The following is a 15589-nucleotide window of genomic DNA, read 5'->3' on the forward strand; positions in this document are numbered from 1 at the left end:
CAGTCTGATATAAAACCAGCGTTGACTGTCATCACAGTAATAAATAACATTCAGTTGTATTGTTAAAAAAATAAAGAGCATTCTGCACTTTGTAATGACAGAAAACACGACAGAGCTGTTGTATTGAATTGTGACAGACTGCGCAGGTGTTCCTAATAAAATGACCATCGACTGTATTGTGACTTTTCTTTGTCCTCTTGCAGGATGTGTCCTCTCTCCACCCGGCTTCCCTCTGCCAGACAAGTCAGACCTCGGCTCCTCGCGCTATACCAGCAACACCAGCATCTTCAACAACTACGCCATGGAGGTAAAACCCCGTGACAGAAAATAGAAAAGTAGAATCCAGCTGTCAGGTCCCAACACTTAACTGCTGATTTCTAAAGATGTATTGGGATCAACTGTGCTGTAGATTCTTATTTGCTGCAGAAAAATCTATTTTTGCTTTGCTTATAGCAGACTTTCTAAATAGCAGCATCTTAGTCTGCAACTAAGAGTTTTCACGGATTGATTTTGTCACCGAGTCGGTGCTGACTGTTAAATTCTTTGATGGAATTTCACTCAGAGCAGCTTTCAGAACTTTCAGCGCAGCTTATCGAGCTAATCATAAAACTGTGCCTCAGCAGAATATTTCTTTACGTCGGAAGGTTTCCCTGCAGCCGCTCAGACTCACAGAATAATGAACCTGAGAACTTTGTACACGAAAAGTCTGAAAAGCAGCAGAGTGCTTCTCTTGTGTTGATGCAGTAATCAGCCAGAAATATTCATCCAGGTTCTGAAAACATCTTCCAAAAGTGGTGCAACATGTTTTAAAGCAGGAAAAATAACAAAAACATCCAAAGACAGAAACACAAGCTGTCAACAAAGCGTTGTATGGACATCAAGTGAGGGGATATGAGATATCTTGTTGTATATGTAATACTTTATTCCCTAAAGGTCTCATTTAAAGTTTGACCCGACCTTATTTTTGGTGTCTTTCATTGTTTATATTTATTTACTGAATAAAATTGATGATATAATAATGACTTGTACTTTCTATTATTTGTCTGTTTCTGTGTCTATTTTTTTCCCTTTTCATTCCTTTTTCTTTTTGTTTTTTTTGTGTTTTGTTTAGTTCATTTATATTATTATTAATTTTGTTTATTCACTTTTTATATACTTACTTTATATATACATTTTAATCTTTTCCTTTGAATTTGTTTCTTTGCTTGTTTAGTTTATTTATGGTAGTAATTTTGTTTAAACGTCACATTATTTTAATTATATATATTTTTATTTTTTACTTATTGATGTGCTTAATTTATTTTTTTAATCATTGTTTTCTCTGTATTTTTTTATTTTTGTTAATTGTTAATTGTAATAATATTAATTTTGTTTAAACTTTATATTATTTTAAATATTTTTATATTTAGATTTTTTTAAACTATTTTATTTCTATTTCTACTTTCTATTTTTTAACATATGTACTTTTTTCTCTTGCATTTTTCCCTTTTGTTTTCTTTTGTTTATTTTATTTTTGTTTACATTATTAATTTCTTTGATTAGACAGCTGTTTACAGACAATAGGAGAAGTTCCATTTATGCCTTAAAGCTGCTGAAGATGTGCTTTTCTCTCACAAAGAGGTTTGCAAGCAGTAGTAACTAAGATCCCCATTAAGATCGTCAGTGTTGCAGAATATAACAGATGGGTATTAGCTGAGTAGGAGTTAATAATATGTTGTTCTGTACGTTCACCTTGCTTGCAGACTGTTTTATATGTATGTGTGTGTCGTGTCTGTCCAGCTGCTGATTTCCAGCTGTTCTCGCTGTAAGACGTGCGACTGTCTGGTTTACGACGAGGAGATCATGGCCGGCTGGACGGCCGACGACTCCAACCTGAATACCACCTGCCCCTTCTGTGGAAACCCCTTCCTGCCCTTCCTCAACGTGGAGATCAGGGACATGCGAGGACCCGGCAGGTAGACGATGAACTGAATGTGTACAGGAATTTGCCTGTTTTTCTGAGCTTATTCTCGGCACTTGTATGGTTTAATTGTTTTTTATTTAATATGGCATTTTTTGAAGTTACGTTAGCCTGGGATGGGACTTCCTGTTTAGACACCAACCAGCGACTGATTCACACATTTTGGCAAATGGCAATGATGTTTTTTTTATTAGTCATTAAGTATTTAACACAATTTAATACATGTAAAGTGAATGTACTGTAAAAATATGGTCATAAACCTGAAAGAGGTAACACAGACAGCATAAATATGAGAATATTTCATTGAAGAAAATGCAGAATATGAGGCGGTAGAGTAAACCCAAGTGTAGATTGCATATTGCTAAAAGTCTTTGTTGGCATTCCTTAAGTTTAGATGGTGCAATCTGCTTTAGTAAATCTTTAGTCGAAGAGTAGAACTCAGAAACAGCTTAACATTGAAATTTAAGAGCGGATTTATAACTTCCTGATCCAACCCACATAAGCAAATAACACCACAAATATATTTACTTTTTAATTCAGATGTTGCTAAAGTTGTTTTTTTCTATTTTGGCCTGGATACTTAAAACCGTTTAAAAAAAACACAGACAAACACACAAGTGCAGAAATGTTTGAGGTGAAACTTCATCATTGTGGCTACATGTGCCTCAAAATGAGAAGCTGGCTGAGAAAACAGGTTCTTAAGGTTTGTAAAAATAAAATAAAACAAAACATTTTTCCTTCCAAGGACACAAATATAAAGAAACATTCAGTCATCAGCTCAGTGAATCACCTCTAGGATTTTGTAACGGCTGCATGTTGATGTTACATTTATCACATCTGCAGGAACAGAAGGAAGTTTTTCAGGGATTTTAATATCATATTATAAACATATGTATAAAAATAGACTAATTTCTTTTGCTAACAGAACATAATACCTGACTTAACTTTCCATAAATATAATCCCTCCTCTGTGTGTCCTGGTTCCTTCCTCTCCAGACTTTTCCTGAAGGGCAGCCCATCGGTGGACGAGGCCATGACGTCCTCGTACTCGGCCTCCACAGGTCTGGACACCGGGACGTCCACCTTGTCCACACCTTGTCCCACCACAGCTGTCTCGTCTCCGTCGCCGGTGATCGCTGTGCAGGAGTGTTCAGGAAGGTACTGACTGCCTGTTTCATTTATTTACACTCTCAAAGGGATTCTTTTGTTTGTAATCCTGTTTTTCTGTTTTAAAATGAAGACTGGAGCCTTGATAGTGACGCCACAGTTAACAGTTTAAAAAGCTGTTAGACAACATTGTAGATTGATTTGAAACTAAAAAAGATGATAAATTATAAGCAGTACTTAAGCACTTGTTACACAATGAGATGATTCGCTCCTCTCATTTAGCATTTAGCTGCTTTAGTGGCAAATATTTACAGCAGCAGTTTGAGCTTATATCCATCTGGCAAATACAACTTCTACAAAGCAAACTGTTGGTTACCGTTGAGTTGCATTCTGGGTAATGAAGGCACCAAGTTTTAACCAGAAAGAAGAAACGTGGAGTAGAATGAACAGGATGTCTGGTTTTGAGCAAACGGCTCAATAATTAATTGGAATATGAACAAATCAGTGTAAAACGCAGAATTCGGGAGCTTCAATGTTTTGATAAAAGTAAAATATGTCACAGCACACAATTATAAATAAAGTTTTGTCGTGCTGCCGAGACACATACAAACTTATTCTCCAGATGTGAGGAAGCGTGTTTGGTGCAGACTAAACTCACATCATTATTTCTTTTAGTGGGAAAGAAATGCAAAAATTACCGTTTTGACTGAAATTGCGACTTTTATGTAAAACTAAGGCATTATTGGAGTTTTTTGCATATCATTCAGCCCTAATGATTAATCAGTGATTCTGTTGTTTAACATAATGTCTCCAATGTCTGCTTTGTTTAGAACTAAAAGATTCATTAATCCCACATGCAGCATCAATGCAGGACTGATGTTTATGCTGCTTTAGGACTATTTGAGTAAAAACATGAGACTGACTTTACCTTTTATTTCAGGCAATAATGCATAAATGTCTTATTTTCTAATGTAGATATCCAAAAGTGTGTAAACAGTACAGTTACATTCCAGCCTACTTTCTAACTGTGAGTCGTGTTTTGGCCTTAAATGGCTCCTAAAACAGAGAAAAATGTGACTCTCTCGTTAAAATACTGTGTGATTTTGTGGTGCCTGATTTATGCAGCTCTGTCAGGTTGTATTTTGTGTGAATGTTGGAGACAAACAAGCTAAAAGCAAACTGCATTTTATTTATTTACACTCAGGCTCAGTTTTGTGCCTCTGCTTCCTGATTTAGCGATCACGCCTTCAGGCCAAATGTCAAATCTGATTTCAACTTCTTTTTTGTTCTGATTATTTTACAGTTTACCAACTCAACTGTCTTCATCTTTCATATGTTCTCATGTAAATTAGGAACAAAAAAAACAACCTCCACGTGTCATTTTGATGTCACTGATAAGTTTTCAGTATCTTAATAGACAAACAGGAAGCAGGGAGGATTAAACGCAACCAGACAACAGCTGACATCAGTTTTAGCAGGAAAACAAAAAAGAAACTTCTTTGCGTCTCGTGGTGTATTCTCAGATGGTCCGGAGGATTTATTTATTTGTATCGCGGCTCATCTTCATGCAGCTTCCAGTTTGTCTGATTACAAAACGCTTTTGAAGTTGGAACCAACTGTGGCTGCATCTGCATTGTAAAAGAGCAGCGGGACGATCTGCAGCACCTGGTGTTGACAAAGCTCGCTGTCCGTGACAGAAAGGAGGTTATCAAATGTGTGAGCAACACGGACCAACAGCTTGTTGGGATTTACTGTATTTTGTTTTCGCTAAAGAGTAGAATCGCTTATTTGGCCCAATATGAGAACATATAATCCCAATAAGAGCTTCACTAAAACCAGCTGGACTTGAAGATGTTTAACAAAAGTAGATGAACAACAGAAAACATTCTCTTCATGTGAGTCAGATAAATGTCAAGGACGGATAAAGTTGTGATGAGTTCTGGAGTAAATCCTGCAAAAGTAATGTGATAGATTACTTGATTTGATGCAAGGGGTTAGCTTTGTATGTTATTTATTTACAACACCAGATAAAAGTCAGACACACCAACTGATCCAAGAGTTTTTCTACTGCATGATTTAAAACTGAAGACTTTAAAACATTTTGGATTCATGTAGTGAGAAAAGTGTAAAAGCAAAAATATGCAAACGTGTAAAATGTGTTTAAATTCCCAACTAAATAAAAAATAAATAAAACACTTACAGTAGCTTCTTATGGACAGACGATGCTTGTGAACATGTCTACATGCAGAGTGCTATTTTGTAGTTGTAGTATGTAGTTTATACAGAATATAGTTTGTAGGTACAGTGGATAATACTAGAACAGTTTCTAAATATCCATAGTTTCTGATCCAAACAAAATAAACCTGCTGTGATTTAAACATCTGCTCTATCTGCTGTGTGTTCATTTTAAAAGCTGACCCTGTTCTTCGCGTTTCCTCAGAGGTCGATCGACCAGAGCTCAAGGCATCACCATCCCCTCAGAGCGCCGGCAGGGGGCGCTGTCCTCCGGAGCTCCCATGGCCCGAAGCGTCAGCGCCTTTGGTCCTCTGGAGGAATCGTCCAGACTCAACCTGTGCGTGCCGACGTCAGGCAGCCTGCCGAGCCGCCTGAACGAAGCCACGGTAGGTTTCAACACAAAACGCTGACAAACATTTGGTACAGTTTAGTAGGTTTTACTTTGAGTTTCTTTCTAGTCAAGGTGAGAAACACTGGAGGAAGATTGTTGATATTCAGCTAGTTAGTGTGCATCAGTCCAGTTTCTTTCACAGCTACAGAGCCAGGGCCGAGAACACAGACTGGATTTTTTAATGCAATAAATTTGACAAAAAGTGTAATGATTAGAATCACATATTATAACTTAAAAAACTAAAAAAAAAAATAAAATGCAAGTCGGCCAGTTGATCCTTAAAAATGTTCAGACAGACAAGAGACTTCTGTACAGTTTCATCTGCAAAAATGCCTGAAATCACCAGAAAAACATGCAAACGTGACGTAGTTTGGAACCTCTCAGCTCATTTTTTAATTCTCAAGGTGTGTTTTAAGCCAAAATGCACCACTTATATACATCTACAGTTCATTTAGAGCAGAGAAATGTGTGCATCAGTGCTGAGAGATGGAAAAGTGTATGTAGAGAAAATATATCATCCAGTTCTTTCAACACGGACGTAACGGCAGCGTGTTCAGTCAGCATATCAAACCCACCACATATTGGATAAACGGTGGAAATCTGTTAGACCAGGACGGGGTCCAGGCAGATTCTGCCAAATCAAATGAACCACGAGCTCCGAGAATCATATCGTTTCCCAGATTACCGGCAAAAACCATTTGGCAGCACCTCCTGCGGAATAAAAGGCCTATTTGGCACCGTGAGGTTTCAGTGGAGCCTCAACCAGGAACAAGAGGCCAAAACATCAGCGTGGATTTTGAAATGAATGTAGAGTTAACAGTGAGTCAAAAGACGACATGTGGAGTTAAAGTTTTCTCTCGTAGGAACAATAGAGTTATTATCAGAGTCTGTAGTTCTCCTTCAGCATCTTCCAGCTCATTGTTTTGGTTTTATTTTCAGCAGCAGCAACAGTTTTACTTCAGTTTTAGCATTCTCTGACTTTTGTTTTATGGGGAAAAAAAAAGCTAAAATCATCTGTCCAGCAGCAAAGCAACACATTTAGTGATTGTAGCGGAGCATTTAGCACCGACTTGGCACCAAAACTGAGATAAACAACAGATAAAAGTTCTATTTATCAGGTGTTTTTTTGACTCAAATTAATGCTAATGTCGCTCCACGAATAAAGGTTAAGAGATAATACGCAGCCAGTTGGTGTGTTTACAACTCAATCTGCTGGGAAAAAATCTGTCGATTCAGATCAAATGTTGCTATAAAGAGTCTCAGTGAACTGTGTAAGACAGAACTTTATTTGTGATTTTAGACTAACATGAAAAAAAAAACATTTTTTTTCTAAAAAAACAGTTTTATATAAACAACATGTTAATAAGCAACAAATGCTGACAAAACATGAGAGGCAATGTCCTGGAAGTGTCATGGATTGTTGTGATATTATTACACAGTATAATAATAACGCTGTAGTGCTGCTGGTGCTCTGATTCTCTGCTCGTCATCAGATTTGGATCAGAATCTGTTTTTCAGTCCATCTTGACTCCACGTTTTCCTTCTCTCTGCGTCCTCTGTCCTCCTGGGTGACGTCTCACTTCCCTCCTCTGCTCTGTCCCACCCAGGACCCTCTGAACATGGAGTGGCGGCTCCACAACCCCGAGCCGGTGACGGTTCCGTATCTGAGCCCGCTGGTTCTGTGGAAGGAGCTGGAGAGTCTGCTGGAGAACGAGGGCGACCCGGTGATCACGGAGGCCGACATGGTGGACCACCACCCCATCATCTACTGGAACCTGGTGTGGTACTTCAGACGCCTGGACCTGCCCAGCAACCTGCCGGGACTCATCCTGACCTCAGAGCACTGCAACACGGACTCACAGGTCCGACACACCAACAGAAACACACAGCGATGATTGGAATAATTAAAATCTCATTGTATCCTCTAAATAAAGGTGCGCAGCTGAAACGAAAAAGGAAACATGAAATCGGTCCAGTATTGAGCAAGAACACTGTGGGATTACATCGCTGTTGGTTCACGGTTGCTGGTTAAAGTGTTCTCGACTGATTCCGAATATTTTATTTTAATAGTTTACTCTTGAAAAATATGTCTTCACAATGTGCCGACACAGACTGAAGCTAAACCAAGATTCAAGACACTTTATTGTCATTATACAGGCGTGTACAGTCAAAAAAATGAAACATGTTGAATAATGTGATGTTTAATAGAATTATTAATGACTATTATATATACATTTTGTTGTAATGCTGATTAGTTTGGATTTATCCGTGAAGATTTTTAAATTGACTCTCAGCGTCTGTCCGTTGTTCCCCGTCAGGTTCCTCGTCACTGGATGTCCGAGGACAGTAAACACGTTCTGATCCAGATCTTGTGGGACAATCTGAAGCTGCACCAGGAGCCGATTCAGCCTCTTTACATCCTCTGGAACACATACAGTGAGTCTCAGACACGTTTTAGGTTTCATCAAACTGTAAATGTAATTTACTGGAGGATCAGCGGGAGGGAAGCTTTTTGAAGCGTCTTCTTCAGAAACTGGCAGATTAAACTCTCACAGCAGCAGAGTAGAGACGGGATGAAAACAAAAAAAACTGTGGAAAATAAGATAATAGAGTGAAATACAGACAGAAGGTGTGTTTGTCTTTACATCTCTTGGAGCTGCAGCTTCAGAACAAAAGCAGCAATAATGTTTAGTTCCTTGTTTGTCTCAACTGTAGTTAGGTTTGAAGAAAGTTTAAGGAAAACAGGTGAACTAACGAGCCAACAACTTCACTCACTGTTGCAAAAACACAATGAAACAAACAAACCTTCCTTCTTTCTTCTTCTCTGATGGTTTCATGTCACCTGACTGGATAATTAGCGCCTCATCCAAGTGTTAGCACAGCAGTTATGGGCCAAAATGTACATTAATTTGCTTTCTAATGCAGATTTTTTTTGATATTTCTTTAAAATATTGGGTGGATTCGAATAGAAACCAGTGAAAACAAACAGACAACAAAAATTTATTTCCCAAAACTTGAGTGTGATTGTATTTAAAAACCTCCAAATCAGCCAGAGGCAGCAAACAAGTGTTTTTATGCACATTTTTAATTTTTTTATATTAAAAACCGTGAGAGGAAACTTCACAAATTTGAAAAACGCTACAAACGAAAATGGTCATGATAGAAGATGGAAATGCACATTAGTTTTCTTTTGCAGAAACTTGTGCTGCACTCTGATAGAAAACTGCTGTTGTGACTGTTCTGGATTCAAAGCGAGTGCAGGTGTCATTCTGAGTAGTTCCAAGTTGAGCGAACAGACCGCGGCGTCAACGTGCCGCTCGCTGCCGGACCGTTGGACGGAGGCGGCTAACCGTCGTGCTAACGCCTCTGTCTGCTCTCTGTCTTGCAGGGCTTAATTGTACTCTGTTGTTAGAGAGTGAGTGTTCTTCTCTGCTCAGATGAGTCTGTTGTTTGTCTTTCTCTGTCTGTGCCGTTTGCTCGATGCGCTGAGTGTCGTCGGCCTCCACTCTGTCGGTGTTGCAGTGAAAGTGTCTGTGCAGTGTGAGCTCCCGCTGAGACTTTGACAGTCGGGTTAAAGTTCCTCTCAAATACAGCGCCGCCCCGTATTTGAGTCTGCATCTCTGGTGAATGTCCGCTGTGTTCGTTTTTTTACTTGTTGACTCGGACATTCGGCTGTTTGACGTGGAAGCTTCGAGGTGAATGTTGCTGTGGTGCTTCAAGGGCTGGGTGCTGAACACACACATCACAGTAATGTTTGTGTTTAATGGTTGGTCTTTATAAATCCAGTAGCACCAGTGAGCCTTCAGAAATGTTCCAGCTCACCTTGTAAATACTTCAGTAACGTGTAAAGAAACAACCAAACAAAACAGTCAGCAACATCAGTAATTAGCTGATAGTAATTTGCAGAAATATGTTTTCACTTTGACATGAAAGAGTCTTTTTAAAGTAAATTCTGGTAAAAACAAAAAAGCCAAATTAAACTGACTGGTTCAATATTAAAAAGCAAACAAATGGGAAACTTCTAAAGCAGATGAATCATTTCAATAGATGCTGTTTGTAAACTTGATGTTACTGGAGGATTAATAAGGAGGCATTTCATATTTACTGTCATGTCCCAGCTTTAATATTTAAGTTAGGTCAATTTATAAAATAATGAAGGCTGTAGAGTCTTAACTTTAAAGTTCCATGAAGGTAAATGTACGTTCTTAACCTTAATATTTACACGAATAAATGCATGTAATAAATAATATTGTAGGTTTTTAACTCTAATACTTAAACTTGTCAGGTTCATTTATAACACAGATCTTATTCCTCCAGAGAAAAGCATTTTGCCTGGACGCATGTTTCTAAATGTGTTTTTATAAATAACAGTCAGATAAAAATAAAATATTAACCAAAATAAAGAGTGGACATAAAAAGATTAATATATTACAAAACCAGCAACAGGTGACGTCAGTTAATTGTGTAAATAGTCGTGTCCATTATTTGAACTAAAGTTAAAGTACGACTGATATTTTATTTTTTACACAATAAAACGTATATAAATGTACAATATTAGCACCAACGTGCTCGTTCTGTTGAGCTATAATACAAAAATAATCTGTCAATAAATGGTGAGTAACGTGAGCGTATTGTGTGATGATGTCGTCGTTTTAAGGTGGAATTTTGGGTCCATTTCTGGCTTCACTTGTTCATCACAGGACAGAGAGATGCAGTAAAAGCCTGGTTGGTCATAATAATACTATTTAATGCCATAATACTAATATATACTGGATTAATCAGATACGTGTCTGATTATTTAACCAAAGTCATTTAGTGGAACATTCTGGATGGATCACATTGATATTTAAGGTGACACTTGTTGAGAAACTGCTTCTCACAGAAAAACAAGCTGGTTGAGGTTTTATAAGCTTCATGTTTGTTCTCTCAGTAAGAACAAAGTGTCAGAAGTGACTGAATCACATCAACTCAACAAGGAACGTCGAGAAACGCAACTTGATCTAAAAGAGAAAGTGTCATGAAGAAAAACTCATCTGAGAGAAACAATTCTTCTTTTCTCCGTCACAGTTTTTTATCTAAAAGTTTCAGCGTGCCTCTAAATATTTTAAATTCATTCTGACAGAGACAATATTGTTTAACAGCGATGGAGTGCTTTAATTTAATTATATTACAAAGAAAGAAATAGTAGAAATAATTAACACTGAACTCCACAGACATGCACCGATATCACCTGATTCAGTAAATTAAATCTGATGGAATCTAAAAACAGAAATATGTTCACTATAAACATGAAGGTTTTAGTCTGTTAATACATTATTTTATTTAACTGTCATGTCTTTTTATTCTACGCTCACATCTAACAGAGTTTGACCAGTTAAACTACTGAACATTGTCGTGTTTCCTCGACGTTGTTGGACACAGACATGACTTACAGCTACCCAGCCCCGACTGCTCCTGTTACATGTGTGGAACCGGAGCAGAACCGCCCTCTGACCCGTCTTTGTGTTCTGTAGACGTGGGCTACCCTCTGAGCCGGCCGCTGCCCGAGGAGGAGAAGCCGTTCAGCGAGGAGCTGCTGCAGAGCGTCGTGAAGAGCATCCAGAGGAACGACGTGAGCCGGCCCATGGCCCAGCTGCTGCAGCTGCTCGGCCAGACGCTCGGAGTCAAGAGGCAAAGGTCAGCGGCTCCGACAGGATCGGGTCCAGGAGGAGGAGGTTTTAGATTGAAGAGTTAAACTGTCAACAGAACCCATGAACAGAGCAGCAGTGTGTTCAAATATGAACAGTGTGTCTCAAACAAGAGTAAACAAGTCGTGTTTTAGGGACTATTTTCAGCAGCGGATGAACACATTTGGGCCTGCAGTGAGTGTTTGTGTGACTACGTTGATGTAAAACACAGAGAACTTGTCTGACCTGGACTCTCCTCCTCAGGAGTTTGTACAGAGACATCCTGTTCCTCTCCCTGGTGGCTCTGGGCAAAGACAACATCGACATCGGTGAGTCATCGTTTAGGTTTTACATGATCACACGTCTAATGTTCTGGTTTGATTTTGTCCTGTCTCACATTATTTTGCACTCAGTCTTTTGGTTTGTAGTTTAATGTACATCCTTAACATTAGTCAAGGTTCAGGAACAACAACAACAAAGAACTATTTAACCAGAGAAGATAAATGATTATAGAACAGCAGTAATTTAGTGTGATTCTGTTCTAACTGTAAGAGGAAACGTGGATGTGGCCGCTTCAGGAGAAGCATCGTACAAAGTTCTGACCTTGTCATCGAAGGTCAGAACTTTGTTTATGAAGCTGGTAAAGGACGGTAATACTTCTGAGATTAGAGGGGAACATTTCTGACCAAAAAACGGACAAATTTGTAAGAAAATAAATTTGAAAAAGCGTTTCCTTTTTTTATGAACCAGTCGCGTCTCTTGACTCTGCCAGGTTGGATCATTGTGATGCATTCGTCAGCAGAATTTTAGGATTTTATTTATTTTATTTATTTAAAAGTTTGCTGGAACACAGTTACTATAAAAAAAAACAGTTAACTGAGGGAAAGACGAGCCGATCATGATGTTCTTCTGCCATCTGGACTTTTTACATCAACGTGATGATTCACATTTAGAATCTATTAAATCTGGAGCGTTTGTGCGTCACAGCTGTTGATCCGTCTGGATTCTCACCTACGATTAGTTACTTATTGTTATTAGCTGTGGTCATAAACATGTTCACTCCATTCTGTCTCCAAACTCATTCCAGGCAGAGGTTTTCCTCAGTTCAACCCCAGTTTAAAGGGTCCAGACAGTAAAGCCCTCCACTCACGCTCGGTGTCCTTCTTTCCTCCTTCTTCCGTCAGACGCCTTCGATCGGGAGTACAAGCTGGCGTACGACCGCCTGACGCCCAACCTGGTGAAGCTGACCCACAACTGTGACCGTCCTCCGAGCACCGGAGTCATGGAGTGCCGCAGGACATTCGGAGAGCCTTACCTGTGAAGACGCTCGCCGTCGCCTCCAGACCAGCTCAGGAATCTGTGAAGGTGGAGAAACGAAGGCACAGCTGACCTCCATCAGCGTCGTGTCGCCTCCACACGGCAGCAAACTGCTTCAGTGTCGACGGACGCTCACCTGGTTTCTCTGGAAGTCTGTGAACTGTAAATACAAGCGCAGCAGTAGAGGAGTTCCCTTTTCTTTTTTTTAAATGCAGCATTTCTATTGTATAGTCACACATTATATGAAGACTAATATTAGCAATATTTTAACTTGATCTCTATTTATACAAAGTCAGCTTTATTTATTGTGGCGTCTTCTTGTCCTCGTGCTGTTTTTCCGTCCTGTGGTCGTCTCAGAGTTTTCAAACCGCGACGACCTGAAAGCTCACCGAAATGTGGGAAATAAAACCCACGTTGTCATTCAGTGTCAGAAACAGGAAACATTCACACGCAGTCGCAGCACAGAACACGGATCAGTAGCTGTTTGGAGAACTGAAGCCAAATATTCACAGGTTTCAGCTCCCAAGTGTGAGGATTTAGTGATTTAATTTATTTTTACATTTTGGACTATTGAAAGGTGAAACAAAGCAATTGAAGACATATTTTGAAATTAAAGTCAAGAACAGTGTTTGTCTTTTAGAGAAGGAGCACCTCGGACATAAAAACATAAAAACATGAACCTCGTTTCATATCAGTTTACATTCTGTAAAATTAAGTGAGAAGAATTATCTGTTCACACGAGTGAACAATTTCTGTTGGGAGAAAAAAAAACCTCATCCCCGCTCTGCTCTCTGCAGTAGATCATCAACAACCACCTTGATTTTGTAGTAAATCCTCTTTTTTTGTAGTAAATCCTCTTTTTTTTTTATCAACACAACAGTACGTTTTGTGGGTTTGTTTACAACGTTTCATCATCACGACCTTCTTCACGCTGTGTGTCAGAGCAAACATCAGTGTTCCATGATGGAGGCTGTTTGTTTTACACTTTGTTTTAAATGTACAAAAAGCTGCTCAAGAGAAAATCCTGAACCAAATACCCTGCTGGCCCCCGTTCTGCTCTGTTCACGGCCGCCGTCGGCGCTGAAGCGACATCATCAGGTTGTTTAACTCGGCTTTAGGGGAGTTATGAAAGAAAAGGCCGGCTACTGGATCTGTCTTGTTTTTAATAATAGTTTTGCCGTCTTTTCTGTCAGTAAATGATGATATGGAACCAAAAGAGAGAGAGAGAAAAAGGATGAGAAGCATTAACAACAACAACAACAACCAGACAACAACAACAACAACTAGTCCAGTCATAGTATTGAAGCTGCTTTAACTGAAGGGAAAACTCGAAGCCAGAACTCGACTGGTTGGTAATAATCAAATAAATCACAGTTATTTATAAAACTGTAAACCCCATTTATTATTATTTATCCATCTAAATGCAGCCTCTGATTTAAACAGCGTATCTGAATGATTCCTTTAGATGCAGCCTCGTGTTCGGCCTGTTGCAGGACTGAAGGATTTAATTGATCAGTCACTGATACTAAACTCTGAGTCGGTTTCATCAGAGCTGCACCTTGAAGTTTCTCCTGTTTTCTGTCTTTTAAACGTCTGCAGACGAACGTTTAGAAGTTCAGTAAAAAGCCACAGATCAGCAGAGACGCCTCCGTTTTGTGAAAATGTTGTGAGCTGGTAACATCAGCCGGCTTCATGTCCAACATATCAAGAAAAACCCAAACAGGAGTTTTCCCTTCAGCACCCACCATAGATGAGCACATAGAGTGAACATGTGGGACTGAGCTGAAGCCACAGTGGACCGAACTTCAGTCAGTTTATCAGAACATAAAGCTGATGACATCTCTAATTAAACCAAACACTCTGAGACACCAGTCGTGTTTCCATCGACATTTAAATCGTCACAAAAAATCAAAGTAAATATGAATAAAACTTGTTTCCACTGTAAAAAACGGAAGAAGTTGAAACCAGCTGCCAATGAGACTTGAAGTACCAAAGATGGGCCGTCTGGGAGAATCGTTTAGGAATAGTTTCCAATCTGGGAATTACTTGTTTATATCTGCTAATACTGGACTCGTTTCATGTGTCTGAAGACGAAGACAGAGAAAGAAACAGCTGATTATTCACGAGTTCAAATAGTTCAATCAGAGTTTCCATCTCCCGTGAAGTTCATTCACTTTTATTTTTGTTTTTAGAAAAAGTCAAAAACGCCTTGAAGCAAATGTAGGTTTTTGCAAAATTTTAAAAGTTTTTCGCAACTGTTGCTGTCTGAGAACTTTTTGTGATGCGACACAAACATAACGTGCACATAGAAGTCGGTAAAGGAAACATGCTGATGGAAACGACACTGAGAACTATGAAGGAGGTCCGATACTGAACTAGAATGTTCTGAGGCCTGTCACACGAAAACGATTTGATTTTCTCAGAGAAATATGTGTAAAAAAATAAGTTGACACTGTTAAAGGAGACAAAAATCGGTTCTAAGAAAGTAAAAGTTTGATTAAAGCTGCAGTTTGAGGCTCTGATGGAAAATAAATACAAACTTCCAATAAGAAAAATACAGAAATATGCCAACGAAAGACAAAAGGGACTCAGAGATTCATCATTTCACCTGCAGCTGTCGACATACTGACGTTCATACTGATGTGTTCCCACGTTTTAAAATGCAGTGACGTGTTTAATTTGGGACATTCTGGATGAAACTCATTTTATTTTTCCATTAAACATATTAGTTTTTGGGTTGTTTACGTTTTAAAGACTGTTGGGGGGGAAACCAAACGGCCTGGACAGAACTGGATCCAGCAGGACGCAGCGTGTCTCACATGGACATTAATCAGTAAACGAGTGAGCGGTTGACGGAGGACCTCCGAGTCTGAACCATAGACTGTATAAAAGATGGACGTAGCAACCGGCCCT

The 15589-nt window shown here is 39.1% G+C and overlaps 1 protein-coding gene across 1 annotated transcript; it reads left to right on the forward strand.

Moving 5' to 3' along the window:
* The first annotated feature begins 160 nt into the window (after positions 1-160).
* LOC103375647 (C-myc promoter-binding protein-like) lies at positions 161-15589 on the forward strand. The gene is made up of 9 exons (XM_008305967.1): positions 161-307; positions 1780-1955; positions 2957-3118; positions 5508-5688; positions 7301-7555; positions 8012-8129; positions 11207-11369; positions 11624-11688; positions 12544-15589. The coding sequence occupies exons 1-9, from the start codon at positions 161-163 to the stop codon at positions 12678-12680; spliced, it is 1404 nt and encodes a 467-aa protein (XP_008304189.1). The 3' UTR covers positions 12681-15589.

This window comes from Stegastes partitus, unplaced genomic scaffold (genome assembly GCF_000690725.1).
Source record: "Stegastes partitus isolate 25-593 unplaced genomic scaffold, Stegastes_partitus-1.0.2 Scaffold2736, whole genome shotgun sequence".
In the NCBI taxonomy this organism is placed as follows: domain Eukaryota; kingdom Metazoa; phylum Chordata; class Actinopteri; family Pomacentridae; genus Stegastes; species Stegastes partitus.

Bases quoted from the DNA above. Each gene is read 5' to 3' on its own strand.
- LOC103375647 (XM_008305967.1), top strand. From the start codon at position 161: ATGACCATCGACTGTATTGTGACTTTTCTTTGTCCTCTTGCAGGATGT. The intron at 5,689-7,300 runs GTAGGTTTCAAC...TGTCCCACCCAG, and splicing joins GCCGCCTGAACGAAGCCACG to GACCCTCTGAACATGGAGTG. The intron at 11,689-12,543 runs GTGAGTCATCGT...TTCTTCCGTCAG, and splicing joins CAAAGACAACATCGACATCG to ACGCCTTCGATCGGGAGTAC.